This window comes from Salvelinus fontinalis, chromosome 34 (assembly GCF_029448725.1).
Source record: "Salvelinus fontinalis isolate EN_2023a chromosome 34, ASM2944872v1, whole genome shotgun sequence".
Lineage (NCBI taxonomy): Eukaryota > Metazoa > Chordata > Actinopteri > Salmoniformes > Salmonidae > Salvelinus > Salvelinus fontinalis.
This window is the reverse complement of record NC_074698.1, coordinates 555403-572172: the sequence shown is the minus strand read 5'-3', so window position 1 is coordinate 572172 and position 16770 is coordinate 555403. Positions and strand designations below refer to the sequence as shown.

The window sequence follows — 16770 nt, the reverse complement described above, 5'->3', positions numbered from 1 at the left end:
ATTGTAACATTACGGGGAGATGACTCCTCAGCAGAAGCTGGCCCAGTGGTAACTTCAAGAATACCACTCTCCATCAGATTGGCCTTCAATATCAACCTAATAGAATTCTTTAGACGTTTATCACTAATTTCAATCTTGTAGTATTCAGCGACTTTCAACAGCTGTTCTTTAGTACCTAATTCTAACAATTCCTCTGATGGAAAGCGAATGAACTCCTCTACAAAAGACGCCATAATTACAAAAAAAAATTCTCACTCTTCCCCTCTGCTGAGCACACCAGACCACAACCCAAGAAATGACAATCACCCTGAGTACCACAGAAGAGAGATGAGATACGGAGCTTCCCCAAACCTACATTAACTCAACCCTAGTCTTCGTGCGGATTTGCGGTGGGTATTTATGCACTGTAGCCCGCTGGCAAGGAAATAAACCCCCCAGCACGCTGGCAGATTCCACCAAGCCACGGATGTGCCCCCGAGACAACTGCTCAGTCCACAGACACCACACAAAAACAACAAACATTAACCATGCCCAACATATTCCCAAAAGTAAACACGTCGCTAAGCCTATCAGGGGTAAAAGGCTATAGTTCCAGGTAGCAAGTTCCACTACCCTACCCAAATCTCCCACTGAGGTACACAGCCGATTACTCACCTCAGACCGATGTCCCAACAGAAAGTAGAACAAGAGTTTCCAGGCTGGGCAGGCCCTGGAAACTAACCAATGTACTCTCTCCAAAGCAGCACACAAACCAAACAACAAAGGCATCCAATACTGGGCCTATCAAACTCAAACAAAATATGCAAACCAAACACCTACCTCCATGTTCTCCCAACCCAATATGTTCAAAAAATCCCGGACGAGCCCCCACTTGTCACGAACCGGCTCAGAGCCCGTAACAAAAGGGAGACAACGTGGAGATAAGGAGTAACTAAATAAATAAATAAAGTAACCTAAATGCCATTAACAATGGTGTGTGTAATCAGTAATCAGTAGTGTAATTGAGTGTTTTGGCATGCATGAATGTGATAATGCGGTGTGTTGAAAGGTGCTAAAGCAAACAACCAAAATGTCACAAAAAACCACAACAAAATCTATAAAGGTGTCTGCATGGAGAGAGTCTCCTCCATGAACGGGGAAGTGGTGCCTTTATCCTGGAAGACACCGGGCCCAGGTGTTTCCCATGTATCTGATGACCCTCCCAACTCCGCCCACCGACATCCTAATAAGGAAACAAGAGCAAAGAGAGAATACGGCAGACAGAGTGGGAGGGTCGTCACAGTATCGACATTGCAATTTATTGCCCTGGCCACATCTGCAGTCCTCATTCCTCCTTGCAGCATGCCTAGGGCATGTTCACGCAGATGAGCAGGGACCCTGGGCATCTTTCTTTTGGTGTTTTTCAGAGTCATTAGAAAGGCCTCTTTAGTGTCCTAAGTTTTCATAACTGTGACCTTAATTGCCTACTGTCTGTAAGCTGTTAGTGTCTTAATGACCGTTCCGCAGGTGCATGTTCATTAATTGTTTATGGTTCATTGAATGGGAAACAGTGTTTAAACCCTTTACAATGAAGATCTGTGAAGTTATTTAGATTTTTCCGAATTATCTTTGAAAGACAGGGTCCTGAGTTTAATTACTCACGAATTAGGTGTGGGAATTTACATGTGGAGTTGATAAACATCAACAAATAGGGCACTGACAGCTGTCAGTGTAGCTAGCTAGCATGCGAACCTTATCTAGCTTGCTGGCTGTCTTTCTAACGTTTATCTAGCTAGCTAATGTTATCTGTTGTTGCTGGTTTTCTTTTTTTATCTACACCGTATTCAAAAGGTTAGCCTGCTGGGTCTATGGCTGTGTTAGCAGTCGATGTTACTCTTCAATAACACAGACCCCAAAGCAATTCAGGGGGAGAAAAATAGGTTTATTCAAAGAGGACAAATCATAGATGTTATGCTGAGAGGTAGATTTTCATTCAAATCAAATTTTATTAGTCACACGCCCCGAATACAACCCCGAATACAAGGTGTAGACCTTACAGTGAAATGCTTACTTACGAGCCCCTAACCAACAATGCAGTTTAAAAAAAAATATGGATAAGAATAAGAAATAAAAGTAGCAAGTAATTAAAGAGCAGCAGTAAAATAACAATAGTGAGACTATATACAGGGGGGTACCGGTACAGAGTCAATGTGCGGGGGCACCGGTTAGTTGAGGTAATATGTACATGTAGGTAGAGTTATTAAAGTCACTATGCATAGATGGTAACAACAGAGTAGTAGCAGTGTAAAAGAGGAGCAATGCAGTCAGTCTGGGTAGCCATTTGATTAGTTGTTCAGGAGTCTTATGGCTTGGGGGTAGACGCTGTTTAGAAGCCTCTTGGACCTAGACTTGGCACTCCGGTACCGTTTGCTGTGCGGTAGCAGAGAGAGCAATCTGACTAGGGTGGCTGGAGTCTTTGACAATTTTAGGGCCTTCCTCTGACACCGCCTGGTATAGAGGTCCTGGATGGCAGGAAGCTTGGCCCCAGTGAACATCTGGGCGGTTCGCACTACCCTCTGTAGTGCCTTGTGGTCGGAGGCCGAGCAGTTGCCAAATCAGGCATACCTGTCCTCAGTGATTCTTTCCACAGAACAAAGGGACAGGATGTAGTTTTATAACCCAACCCTAGCCTGTGGTTGACCAATTAGAATTCCTTTGGCCAATGGCCAAATAAGTATCCTGTTTCAGGCTCAAAGCCTAGACAAATTCCCCCCATGTTTCTGACCCGTTGATCATTAATTCCATATTACAGAATAAACACTTTCCATTGATCGTTAATTCCCTCTTGACCTTTAGTCCTCTTGACTTTTAGTCCTCTGCGTTGTGTATTATCTTAAAATATTCTTACACTCCCCCCTAGACCATTTTAAAAATACATATACTTCAAATGTATTTTTAGAAAACATAAAAAAATACACAGTATAAAAAAACAGAAGTAAGCATAAAATGATTTACATTAAACACCTTGCATTTCTATAAAGCGCAAAGGGCATATTTTACTTGCTGTTACAATAAGAAATAGATTTCTAACAATGTTATAGAAAATAAATGAGTATTAACAGGTGTAATGATGATGTCCCTTACGATTCCTACCACATCCTGTATTAGGAGGAAACTCACAAAATAAATAGTCTGCAAGACAATATTCAATCGTCCTATTGTCAAGGGAATCATTCACCAAGTCCTTTAAAAGTGACCAGCTCTTCCACACTGGTATCAGTCCCACATAGATAACTATTAAATATGAGGTTCTGACAGTCTGCTGGTAGTGAGGAATTCTACTTTCATTCCACTGGTTGATAAGGACTTCAAACACTTCACTGGTGATCTTGGATCACTTCAGGTACAGGCCTTGGGTCAAGAGATATTGCTTCAGACGGTAGATTCTCATAACCTGTAATGAAGGAAACAAAAAAGTAACATGTCCTGGTTTCAAGATAAATGTATATTTCACATAGATTTCCCTAAGTAAGCATGTCCTGATTTTCAGGAAAATGTTGGACATTTCACCTAGATATCCCTAATATGATGACTGCGGTGTACAACATAGAAGCTTATCAGGTTCTGATCATCTTACTGTGCTGCTTCACCTGAGACTGGCCCCCAATTTGCTAATCAATCAGTTCTTTATTCTCCAGGCACCACTTTGTCATCAAAATGGACAACCTTGTAATGAGTGACATATATCAATCGTGACTTTCACTGCTGACCTCGTTATGAGCAAAACTTGATAAGGACCTTCCCATTTTGGTCCTAATGTCTCTGTTATATATTTTATTACCATCACACACTGTCCTGGTACTACGTCATGTCCCCCCTCGGGAGTTATTCCCCACGCCTCATTTTCTGTCTATGATTTCTCTGTGCTTTCATTTTCAAAATGGATCTTGTCCAGGTAAGTGGCGAGCATTCAGTCTGTACCGTGAGTCTGTGTAGATATGAGCTGTTTTTCCTTCAGCCTGTTTGCATGCTTCTGTCAAAGCCACCAATTCCACCAACTGTGTTCTCACCCCTTCTCCACTGGTTTTCTCACTTAACAATGACATTACATTAACTTCAAAAGTTGTATAATATATGTTTATATCTTTATTTAACCCCAAAATGCGTGTGTCTGTATAACCACTTGAGGATTCAAACATATCTATAGAACACATTGTTTCTGTAGGGCCTGGTTACCCATAAAACTTGTTCACTTCAAAAGCTTGTTGAATGCTCACAAGGCTTACATTAACCACACGTGTAACAATTGCTACTCAACTAGCAACTCACTTCTATGCAAAAACAAGGTTTCACACCCTTAATCAATTGTTGCTTATTTAACTGATGGTGCTTTAACAAAAACAGAGGCCTCAAACCTTTAACAAAGGACTCTAACCTTTTAACAAAAGCAAACAAAGGACTAACCTTCTACATCACAGATACGTATCACTCATTGCATGCATCAATTTTAACCTGATTTGGTTGTTTTAAATGATATCGGTCTAGACTCACCCATCAATATGTTTTCAGTCATTTAGTAGATTAAGAGTTGACTACCGTGGTGGGTTGCGCTCAGCCCTCTCTTTTCCCTGGATCAAAACACAGTGGAGAGTTTCCTTGTTGTTCAACACTAATTTAATCTGGGTCATGGCAAGTCATAAGCATTGATTCAGGGACAACTACTCCACAGATGGAAACCACTATCTTTGACTAAGCCATCTATTTTTATCTCTGTTGTGGCATCTTTCCTAAATTGTGTCCACGAATCCACCATTGAAATTGTTAGAAAAAATATGACGCTCTGGTAATATGGATTACAATTGAAAGAAAGCTGTGTTTTTCTACATTGTAATGGACACAGTGCAACCTTTGGGAGGTAGGCTACTGGCAGGCTTCGGCTGCGGTACAACAAAGCCAAGTCGTCACTAAGTTCCTTGAATGTTCTTTCACGGGTGCTTTTCATTATCTTGATAGACAGGTGTGGTTTCTAGCTAACGTTACACCAATCAAAGCAGTGGAACGTGTCGAGAAGCAACTTTAGTGGTCAAAACCATGCGGCTGCGGGTTTGCAAAATATCATCATATCACGCAATTATAGATACATTTTTTTTTTTTTACTTAGTCTTTATTAAAAATATATTATCCAATGGATGATAATGCATTTCTGGTTAAAAAAAAAACAAACAAGTTTCCACACCCCATTTTAATTTGCTCCATGGCTCAGGTTGACAAGTGGACACAAGGCTGTTTGGCTCATCTCAGTCATGAAAATGAATAATACGGACCTGTTTGTGATGAATAAACAATGCCATGCTGGTTGGTGGTAACACTCAAATAAAACCCAGCCCTGAAATGTAACGTAGGCTGAAAATAATGTGCATGTCATATATCATAGGAAAAGACACCACATTCACACACATTTTCACAAAGTGGGCACTTCGGATTTGTCATTTCCCAACAATTCCATACATTGACTAAAACTGACTTATTGAATAAAATCGTTACGCAACATCATGGGTAAGCTCTGGCCATCGTCTATTAGATTTCTTTTCAGCCATAGCTGTATGCAACGTGTGACCGATCAATTCAATGCCTGTGATCAATTCACAGGCATTGAATTGGGGGCTCCCGAGTGGTGCAGCGGTCTAAGGCACTGCATCTCGGTGCTGGAGGCGTCACTACAGATCCTGGTTCGATTCCAGGCTGTATCACAACCGGTCGTGATTGGGAGTCCCATAGGATGGCGCACAATTGGACCAGTGTCGTCCGGGTTAGGGTTTGGCCGGGGGAAAGGCAGTCATTGTAAATAAGAATTTGTTCTTAACTGACTTGCCTAGTTAAATAAAGGTAAAAAAAATGTGACCTGCACTGCTTGCTGAAATCCTATTGACCTGTTGCTGATACTGTAGATGTAGTCCACTGTAAAGGAACTGAGACACCGCTGAACACTGGGGCTGTTGTTGGGCCCATGTCTAATGGGTTAACCAATGTGAAGATGTTTGACCTTTTTGGTGGAGGTTTAGAAGTCATTGAAACAGAGGGACAGTGGAAGCAGATCTTTGGGGGAGAAACCATTAAAACAGGGGAGAACAGTGGAAGCAGACCTTGATGGAGGAGGAGAAACCGTTAACTGGGGAAGCAGACCTTGATGGAGGAGGAGAAACCGTTAAAACAGGGGAAGCAGACCTTGATGGAGGAGGAGAAACCGTTAAAACAGAGGAAGCAGACCTTGATGGAGGAGGAGAAACCGTTAAAACAGGGGAAGCAGACCTTGATGGAGGAGGAGAAACCGTTAAAACAGGGGAAGCAGACCTTGGTGCAGGAGGAGAAACCGTTAAAACGGGAAGCAGACCTTGGTGCAGGAGGAGAAACCGTTAAAACAGGGGAAGCAGACCTTGGTGCAGGAGGAGAAACCGTTAACAGGGGAAGCAGACCTTTGGTGGAGGTGGAGAAACCGTTAAAACAGGGGAAGCAGACCTTGATGGAGGAGGAGAAACCGTTAAAACAGGGGAAGCAGACCTTGGTGGAGGAGGAGAAACCGTTAAAACAGGGGAAGCAGACCTTGGTGGAGGAGGAGAAACTGTTAAAACAGGGGAAGCAGACCTTGATGGAGGAGGAGAAACCGTTAAAACAGGGGAAGCAGACCTTGGTGGAGGAGGAGAAACCGTTAAAACAGGGGAAGCAGACCTTTGGTGGAGGAGAAACCGTTAAAACAAGGGAAGCAGACCTTTGGTGGAGGAGAAACAGGGGAAGCAGACGGTGGAGGAGAAACCGTTAAAACAGTGGAAGCAGACCTTTGGTGGAGGTGGAGAAACCGTTAAAACAGGGGAAGCAGACCTTGGAGGAGGAGAAACCGTTAAAACAGGGGAAGCAGACCTTGGTGGTGGAGGAGAAAGCGTTAAAACAGGGGAAGCAGACCTTGGTGGAGGAGGAGAAACAGACCTTGGTGGAGGAGGAGAAACAGACCTTGGTGGAGGAGGAGAAACCGTTAAAACAGGCGAAGCAGACCTTGGTGCAGGAGGAGAAACCGTTAAAACAGGGGAAGCAGACCTTGGTGCAGGAGGAGAAACCGTTAAAACAGGGGAAGCAGACCTTGGTGGAGGAGAAGAAACCGTTAAAACAGGGGAAGCAGACCTTGGTGGAGGAGGAGAAACCGTTAAAACAGGGGAAGCAGACCTTGGTGGAGGAGGAGAAACTGTTAAAACAGGGGAAGCAGACCTTGATGGAGGAGGAGAAACCGTTAAAACAGGGGAAGCAGACCTTGGTGGAGGAGGAGAAACCGTTAAAACAGGGGAAGCAAACCTTTGGTGGAGGAGAAACCGTTAAAACAGGGGAAGCAGACCTTTGGTGGAGGAGAAACAGGGGAAGCAGACGGTGGAGGAGAAACCGTTAAAACAGTGGAAGCAGACCTTTGGTGGAGGTGGAGAAACCGTTAAAACAGGGGAAGCAGACCTTGGAGGAGGAGAAACCGTTAAAACAGGGGAAGCAGGCCTTGGTGGTGGAGAAACCGTTAAAACAGTGGAAGCAGACCTTTGGTGGAGGAGGAGAAACCGTTAAAACAGGGGAAGCAGACCTTGGTGGAGGAGGAGAAACCGTTAAAACAGGGGAAGCAGACCTTGGTGGTGGAGGAGAAAGCGTTAAAACAGGGGAAGCAGACCTTGGTGGAGGAGGAGAAACAGACCTTGGTGGAGGAGGAGAAACCCTTAAAACAGGCGAAGCAGACCTTGGTGCAGGAGGAGAAACCGTTAAAACAGGGGAAGCAGACCTTTGGTGGAGGTGGAGAAACCGTTAAAACAGGGGAAGCAGACCTTTGGTGGAGGTGGAGAAACCGTTAAAACAGGGGAAGCAGACCTTTGGTGGAGGTGGAGAAACCGTTAAAACAGGGGAAGCAGACCTTTGGTGGAGGTGGAGAAACCGTTAAAACAGTGGAAGCAGACCTTGGTGGAGGAGGAGAAACCGTTAAAACAGGCGAAGCAGACAGTGCCAAAGTAACAGGAATGCAGGGGTATAACACTGAACAAAGATAACTGAAGTTGATAACCATCCCCCCTCCCCCTCCAGATGGTGTAGAGCCAGAACTGAGGCCAGAGCCCCAGAGAGAGGACCCCCAGCAGAGGCTGCGCTGGCAGGCCCACCTGGAGTTCACCCACAACCACACCGTAGGAGACCTGACCTGGGACCTCATCTCCCCCGTCCTGCCCCGCTCTGAACGCCTCCGCTCCCTGGTGCTGGGGGGCATACCACACAGCATGAGACCTCAGGTAAGGGGGCCTAGAGGGGGGAAAACACAGCAGTAGAGGTTTTTAACAAAGGGACAAGACAGAATGAGACCACTGACCACTTCACCTCCCCTTACTAGTCTAAGGGCCAACTCCTACTACGGTATGTAACCTGATTCAGAGATGTCTGTTGTCTCACTGCCCCCCCTCTCTGGTCGTGATAGTTGTGGATGCGTCTGTCTGGAGCTCTGCAGAAGAAGAGGACTACAGAGATCTCCTACAAAGAGATCGTTAAGAACAGCACCAACGACGAGACCACTGCTGCCAAACAGGTACTGGATGCTGAGGTACTGTACATCCAGATGACTCCAGGTGGAGGGGTGGAATGGTACTGATGATGTAAAGATGTTTGTCTCAAACATATAACAAACAATATTTCCCCCCTCTCTCTCCACCCCCTCTCATCTCCCTCCGTCCATCTCTTCCTCCTCTCTTAGATAGAGAAGGACCTATTGCGGACCATGCCCTCAAACGCGTGTTTCTGCAGCCTGCAGAGTGTGGGTGTTCCCAGGCTGAGGCGGGTACTGCGTGGCCTGGCATGGCTCTATCCAGACATCGGCTACTGCCAGGGCACAGGCATGGTAAGTAGGACCTTCACTGTACTCTATTGTGTTGTTGCGGTCTATACACTTGGCTCTGGCTGTCAAGACCTGGCGTATTACCATCCAGGTTAATAAACTTTCCTCTGGCTGGCAAAGACCTGGCGTATTACCATCCAGGTTAATAAACTTTCCTCTGGCTGGCAAGACCTGGCGTATTACCATCCAGGTTAATAAACTTTCCTCTGGCTGGCAAAGACCTGGCATATGATCCGGGTCCCTTTCAGAAAAGGTTAAGAGCTTCTCACTCTCTCTCTCATTTTTACATTTTAGTCATTCAGCAGACACTCTTATCCAGAGCGACTTACAGTCGTGCATACAGAGTGCATACATTTTATACATTTTTTACATTTTACATACTGAGACAAGGATATCCCTACCGGCCAAACCCTCCCTAACCCGGACGACGCTATGCCAATTGTGCGTCGCACCACGGACCTCCCGGTTGCGGCCGGCTGCGACAGAGCCTGGGCGCGAACCCAGAGACTCTGGTGGCGCAGCTAGCACTGCGATGCAGTGCCCTAGACCACTGCGCCACCCGGGAGGCCAGTGGTCTAGGGGTGGCGGAGAAGGAGGAGACCCCCTCTCCTCCTTCCCTTTCTGCACATTTTAAATAGAGTATTTTAAATAGTACTTTGATCTTGTGTTCTTGATTAACTCTTTAATCTATGGAGTTTGTAATGCCTCTACTGTAATTTGTATATGTTTGTATCTGCCCAGACTGTATTTTCACTGCAACCGAATTGCCCAACGGGGACAATAAAGATCTATTCTGTTTCTTTTCTCCTCCCTCTCCCCATCCCCAGGTGGTGTCATGTCTGCTGCTGTTCCTGGAGGAGGAGGACGTGCTGTGGATGATGTGTGCCCTGATCGAGGACCTGCTGCCACCCTCCTACTTCTCCTCCACCCTGCTGGGGGTCCAGACAGACCAGAGGGTCCTCAGACAGCTCGTAGTCCAGTACCTACCAAGCCTGGACAGGCTTCTGCAGGAGCACGACATCGGTGAGAGAGACGGGGGTTCTTTACACTTTAACACTCTCACTTGTCTTTTCCTACTTTGCTGGTAACCACTTTGAGGGAAAAAGAACTGTGATTCTGAAATGTGGTTGTCTCACCCAGCTAACTTAAGATTGAATGCACTAGTGTAAGTCACTCTGGATAAAAGTGTCTGCTAAATGACTAAAATGTTAATGTGAATAGGGATCTAGGGGAGCTACAATAACAAGGCTTTTAAAGTCTGGTGTTTAGAGGCCACAAACATTGCTAAGAATGCCAGGTGTAGTGTAGGAGACCAACCTGCCTGTGTGTCCTAACCCTTCCCTTCGTCTCCTCCCCTCCCCCAGAGTTGTCTCTGATCACGCTGCACTGGTTCCTGACATCGTTTGCCAGTGTGGTGGACATCCGCATCCTGCTGAGGATCTGGGACCTGCTGTTCTACCAGGGCTCTGTGGTCCTCTTCCAGGTCACACTGGGCATGCTCAAGATCAAGGTGGGATAGTTGTTTCTCTTTGACTCTTGATTGGCTGGCTGGTTGCTGGTTTGATTTTAAACCAACCCCTACTCCCTAGACCTGTGTAGATCAGAAAGGATTGGATTGGTATAGAAAATCATATGGTAATAACCTTTTCTTACATCTATCTAACCCTTTCAGATCTAGAGGCCTACAAGTGTCTTGGAGATTTGGGTTTGGTCATTCCCCTATTTAACCTTCTCCTCTCCCCCCTACAGGAGGTTGACCTTCTCCTCTCTCCCCTACAGGAGGAGGAGCTGGTGTCCTCTGAGAACTCTGCGTCCATCTTCAACACACTGTCTGATTTGCCCAGCCAGCTGGGTGACGGTGCTGCAGTACTGGGGGAGGCCATGAGGCTGGCGGGGGCCCTGTCCCAGGACACGCTGGAGGCCCAGAGGAACAAACACCTGGCCTACATCCTCAATGAGCAGGCCCAGCTCAACACCAACAACTCCCACACACTCAACACCAACCTCAATAAAGTGAGTGGTCTGATAGAAGTGTGTGTGTGTGATGGCATGTCTAACCAGTGTGTCTATAGGTTGTGAGGAGGCAGTCGGTACGTAGGAAGTCCACTCTGAGCTCTCTGTTGTGGGGTGAGGACGAGGCGGAGGCTCTCAAGTCTAAGAACATCAAGCAGACAGAGCTGGTAGCAGCGCTCCGAGAGACCATCACCCGCACCGCTGAACACTTCCACTGTCTGGACCCCCGACACACCAGCACTGTGAGTCTCACTACTGAATCAACTCACTGAATCATATCGCTGTCTGGACCCCTGACATACCAGCACTGTGAGTCTCACTACTGAATCAACTCACTGAATCATATAGCTGTCTGGACCCCCAACACACCAGCACTGTGAGTCTCACTACTGAATCAACTCACTGAATCATATAGCTGTCTGGACCCCTAACACACCAGCACTGTGAGTCTCACTACTGAATCATATAGCTGTCTGGACCCCCAACACACCAGCACTGTGAGTCTCACTACTGAATCAACTCACTGAATCTTATAGCTGTCTGGACCCCCGACTTACTAGTACTGTGAATCTCACTACTGAATCAACTCACTGAATCATATAACTGTCTGGACCCCTAACACACCAGGACTGTGAGTCTCACTAACGAAACAGATTACAGAATCATATATTTGTCTGGACCCCCAACACACCAGCACTGTGAGTCTCACTACTGAATCAACTCAGTTTCACTGACCTCCGCGTTTAAGAGAGAAACTGCCTTGTAGTAAGAAGTAGCTGAGCTCTCCCTAAACACCATGCACAATGTCACCTTAGTTTATCTGGTACGGTGACAAAGCTAGCTAGGGAGTCCATCCCTCCTTCAATTGGTTATCTTGTGGTCGTCTTGCTGCTTATTTGCAGAAATCTGTGACTTTCTGGTCTCTGAGCTCTGTCGCTGGCTGTTAAGTCGCTGAATGTATGAATCTCTTGTCCTCCCCCACACTGGGTGCCGAAGACATGGATGTCAATTTAAGGCAGCCCTCTGCCCCTCTCTGATTCAGAGGGGCTGGGTTAAATGCCGAAGACACATTTCAGTTGAATGCATTGTTGTACAACTGACTAGGTTATCCCCCTTTCCCATGACTGATCTCCAGTAGATGGCTTTAGGTAGTGCCTGGTGTAATTGTGGCATGAGTCATATAATTGAATTCTTCCACTGACACAGCAGCACCGTGAGTCATGTTACCCAACAATGAGTCACTCGGTCATTAAATCAAATCACTGAATCAATGGTGCTTCACACTGCAACACAGTTAGGAAATAGTGGAGTCCTTCTGATTGACATGTTTGATGCACAAGTCACTAGCACATTCTGAGCTAATTTGATTAGATGAATCTATGTCCCTCCCCCTCTCGCCTTCTCTTCATCTTTCTCTCTGTCCCTCCTCCTCTCAGGACCTGACTCCAGACTACTCCATGGAGAGCCACCAGAGAGACCACGAGAACTTCCTGGTTGTGTCTCGTAACCGACGGAGACGGGCCAAAGCCCTGTTGGACTTTGAGCGCCATGACGACGACGAACTGGGCTTCAGGAAGAACGACATCATCACAGTGAGTGGACAGAACACATACATGTAACGGCGTTAAGTGCTGTAATTTCACTCCACAGCCTGCTTTAAATGTTGCCATGTATTTGTATAGCACAATCCGTTGGTACGTTGTCAAGGAAGTTGGTCACGTGTATTTGTGAGCAGAGTTTCACTAGTTAGAGCCCGGTGTATGGTACAGGGACAGTGGGAAAGCTATACTGTTAACAGCACACTGACTTTGTTTTCGCAAACACAGCGTGTGAAATGAATGTGAAAACATACGTGTAAAAAACGTTTTACACAAGTGACTAACTCACTCCTCCATCTCATCCCTCTGTTTTTCTCTTTCTCTCTCAGATTTTTTCCCAGAAAGATGAGCACTGTTGGGTGGGAGAGCTCAACGGGCTGAGAGGTGAATGACAACACCCCATCTCTATCCCAATCTCCCCTCCACACGTCCTGTAGAATGTCCATCTCTATCCCAATCTCCCCTCCACACGTCCTGTAGAATCCCCATCTCCCCTCCACGCGTTCTGTAGAATCCCCATCTCCCCTCCACGCGTCCTGTAGAATCCCCATCTCCCCTCCACGCGTCCTGTAGAATCCCAATCTCCCCTCCACGCGTCCTGTAGAATCCCCATCTCCCCTCCACGCGTCCTGTAGAATCCCAATCTCCCCTCCACGCGTCCTGTAGAATCCCAATCTCCCCTCCACGCGTCCTGTAGAATCCCAATCTCCCCTCCACGCGTCCTGTAGAATCCCAATCTCCCCTCCACGCGTCCTGTAGAATCCCCATCTCCCCTCCACGCGTCCTGTAGAATCCCAATCTCCCCTCCACACGTCCTGTAGAATCCCAATCTCCCCTCCACACGTCCCGTAGAATCCCAATCTCCCCTCCACACGTCCTGTAGAATCCCAATCTCCCCTCCACACGTCCTGTAGAATCCCAATCTCCCCTCCACACGTCCTGTAGAATCCCCATCTCCCCTCCACACGTCCTGTAGAATCCCCATCTCCCCTCCACACGTCCTGTAGAATCCCCACCTCCCCTCCACACGTCCTGTAGAATCCCCATCTCCCCTCCACACGTCCTGTAGAATCCCCATCTCCCCTCCACGCGTCCTGTAGAATCCCCATCTCCCCTCCACGCGTCCTGTAGAATCCCCATCTCCCCTCCACGCGTCCTGTAGAATCCCCATCTCCCCTCCACGCGTCCTGTAGAATCCCCATCTCCCCTCCACGCGTCCTGTAGAATCCCAATCTCCCCTCCACGCGTCCTGTAGAATCCCAATCTCCCCTCCACGCGTCCTGTAGAATCCCAATCTCCCCTCCACGCGTCCTGTAGAATCCCAATCTCCCCTCCACGCGTCCTGTAGAATCCCAATCTCCCCTCCACACGTCCTGTAGAATCCCAATCTCCCCTCCACGCGTCCTGTAGAATCCCAATCTCCCCTCCACACGTCCTGTAGAATGTTGTAGTCCATGTTTTCCTAACACTCTGGGGGAACCTTCTATCTCATGATCTGCTCTCTTACTCCAGGTTGGTTTCCAGCCAAGTTCGTAGAAATCCTCGATGAGCGGAGCAAAGAGGTTTGTCAGTGAATTATTGTGTAGTCAGTCTAGTAAAAACAGACTTAAATTTGTCAGTGCTCTTTTAGTGGATCAATCCAGTCTATGGGTTTGTCAGTATTGTGTTGTCAGTATTCTATGTATAACTGGTCTGCTGTCCCCAGTACTCTCTGGCGGGTGATGACTCGGTGACTGAGGCGGTGACAGACCTGGTCAGAGGGACGTTGTGTCCTGCCCTGAAGGCCATCTTCCAACACGGTTTGAAGAAACCCTCCATACTGGGAGGAGCCTGCCACCCCTGGCTCTTCATAGAGGAGGTAGGAGACAGAGGGCTGGGTTCAGTGTCTGTCGGTGCTGTACCTGACTGTTCAGTGGTCTGTTTTCTCCTCAGGCAGCCAGTAGAGAGGTGGAGAGGGACTTTAACTCAGTCTACTCCAGACTGGTGCTGTGTAAGACGTACAGGTAACTTAGACACACACAGACCTCTGTACCATATGAACAGCTATGATTCCTACACAGTTGTCTGGTGCAGTCCATCAGCTCTCTCTCTCTCCCCCCAGATTAGACGAGGATGGCAAGGTTCTCACACCAGAGGAGCTGCTCTACAGAGTGAGTCCTCTTGTCAATGTTATCCTATAACAAGCCTGTTTACTTCCTCACACCCTGCCTCTAAAGACTTCCTCACACCCTGCCACTAAAGACTTCCTCACACCCTGCCACTAAAGACTTCCTCACACCCTGCCACTAAAGACTTCCTCACACCCTGCCACTAAAGACTTCCTCACACCCTGCCACTAAAGACTTCCTCACACCCTGCCACTAAAGACTTCCTCACACCCTGCCACTGAAGACTTCCTCACACCCTGCCTCTAAAGACTTCCTCACACCCTGCCACTAAAGACTTCCTCACACCCTGCCACTAAAGACTTCCTCACACCCTGTCACTAAAGACTTCCTCACACCCTGCCACTAAAGACTTCCTCACACCCTGCCACTAAAGACTTCCTCACACCCTGCCACTAAAGACTTCCTCACACCCTGCCACTAAAGACTTCCTCACACCCTGCCACTAAAGACTTCCTCACACCCTGCCTCTAAAGACTTCCTCACACCCTGCCACTAAAGACTTCCTCACACCCTGCCACTAAAGACTTCCTCACACCCTGTCACTAAAGACTTCCTCATTCCATCTCCAAAATCTGAAAAAACTGTAATATGGGACCTAGTTCTCTATTGAATTTACAGTATCTGGGCCTCCTGTGTGGTGCAGCAGACTAAGGCACTCCATCGCAATGCTAGAGGCATCACTACAGACCCGGGTTCAATCCCGGGCTAGACTGACTATACAATAATTCCCTGACAAACCTCTGGGAGACCCATGACGCTCTGCACAATTGACCCAGCGTCGTCCAGGTTAGAGCGGTTTGGCTGGCCGGGACGTCCCGGGCCAGGCGTATGCACGCTGACTCCGGTCGCCAGGTGTACGGTGTTTCCCTCCGACACATTGGTGCGGCTGGCTACCGGGTTAAGAGAGCAGTGTGTCAACACGCAGTGTGGCTTGGCAGGGTCGTGTTTCAGAGTACGTATGGCTCTCGACCTTCAACTCTCTGGAGTACGGGAGTTGCAGCGATCGGACAAGACTGTAACTACCAATTTGGATATCACGAAATTGGGAAGATAAAGGGAGTAAAAAGTACAATTTAAAAAATGATAATACTTAGTATCTGCATTTCAGGTGCTTTCAAAGGGGGAATGAGGAAGTGCCCTAGTGGTAGGGACCGATGGGCTGTAAAGGTTGATTGTTAGAAACTTCGGCCTTAGGCTACAGATAGTTTTGCAGTGAATGTTTTGTTCATAAGCATTTGTTTCAGTGATGCTTCAGCGCCCTCCGCCTGTCTCTTTCAGGCGGTGCAGTCTGTAAATATGAGCCACGACTCTGCACACGCTCAGATGGACGTCAAGTTCCGCTCGCTCCTCTGCGTGGGCCTCAAGTGAGTCACACAGATTCTCTCACTCAGAGATCCTGGCTGTCCCTCCTATCAGTGAACATTCCCTAACCACATCTCTCTCACCCCACAGTGAGCAGGTGTTACACCTGTGGTTGGAGGTGTTGTGTTCCAGTATGCCTGCAGTAGAGAAGTGGTACCAGCCCTGGTCCTTCCTACGCAGCCCAGGATGGGTCCAGATCAAGTGTGAGCTCAGGTAAGAAATGGAGACAGAGTGGGAGAGATTGGAGCGAATGATTGAGAAATAAAACAAACGAGAGATTTGAGTGAAATTATGAGATCACAAGTGAGAATGAATGAGAGAGCGACGCATACAAGACGGTGCCAGCAGAATATTACAAGGTTAAATCACGCGATTCAAGCGTATTAACAGCTAGATTCTTTTTGAAAGACTTAGAGGCCAGGATGAAGTGAAATGGATATAAAATGGTCTGTGTGAAAAGGATGGTGGTGTGGTTTTAAAGTTCTGTTTCCTTAGGGTTCTCTCAAAGTTTGCCTTCAGTCTCTCTCAGGACTGTGAACTTCCTGCCAAGAAAGAGGTATGTGTGTAAAACACACCCACCCTGTGAACTCATACCTGTGTGGTCTTACAGAATTCAGCCATTCTCAAAGAAGGGGTTGCAGATGTTGGTTGACCATTACCTCTTTAGTTGGGATCTCTAGGTAAACTCTGATCTCTGGTCAATGTAGTGGGTTTAGGGACTAGAATAGGAGACTAGTTATCTAAACAACAAGCT

General features: G+C 47.2%; 1 protein-coding gene across 6 annotated transcripts in view; it reads left to right on the top strand.

Moving 5' to 3' along the window:
* sgsm3 (small G protein signaling modulator 3) overlaps positions 1 to 16770 on the top strand; it is a 40859-nt gene that overhangs the window by 22236 nt on the left and 1853 nt on the right. For 3 of the 6 annotated variants that reach the window (XM_055896816.1, XM_055896818.1, XM_055896819.1), the window contains 16 exons: positions 8080 to 8279; positions 8462 to 8584; positions 8735 to 8878; positions 9703 to 9898; positions 10240 to 10385; positions 10625 to 10888; positions 10948 to 11130; positions 12325 to 12480; positions 12816 to 12870; positions 13999 to 14048; positions 14192 to 14344; positions 14419 to 14489; positions 14588 to 14636; positions 15933 to 16018; positions 16107 to 16229; positions 16512 to 16572. In XM_055896816.1, the coding sequence (XP_055752791.1) occupies positions 8080 to 8279; positions 8462 to 8584; positions 8735 to 8878; positions 9703 to 9898; positions 10240 to 10385; positions 10625 to 10888; positions 10948 to 11130; positions 12325 to 12480; positions 12816 to 12870; positions 13999 to 14048; positions 14192 to 14344; positions 14419 to 14489; positions 14588 to 14636; positions 15933 to 16018; positions 16107 to 16229; positions 16512 to 16572 (2060 nt within the window). The remainder of the gene's footprint in view (positions 1 to 8079; positions 8280 to 8461; positions 8585 to 8734; positions 8879 to 9702; positions 9899 to 10239; positions 10386 to 10624; positions 10889 to 10947; positions 11131 to 12324; positions 12481 to 12815; positions 12871 to 13998; positions 14049 to 14191; positions 14345 to 14418; positions 14490 to 14587; positions 14637 to 15932; positions 16019 to 16106; positions 16230 to 16511; positions 16573 to 16770) is intronic. The other 3 variants (XM_055896822.1, XM_055896820.1, XM_055896821.1) reach the window with 3 other exon arrangements.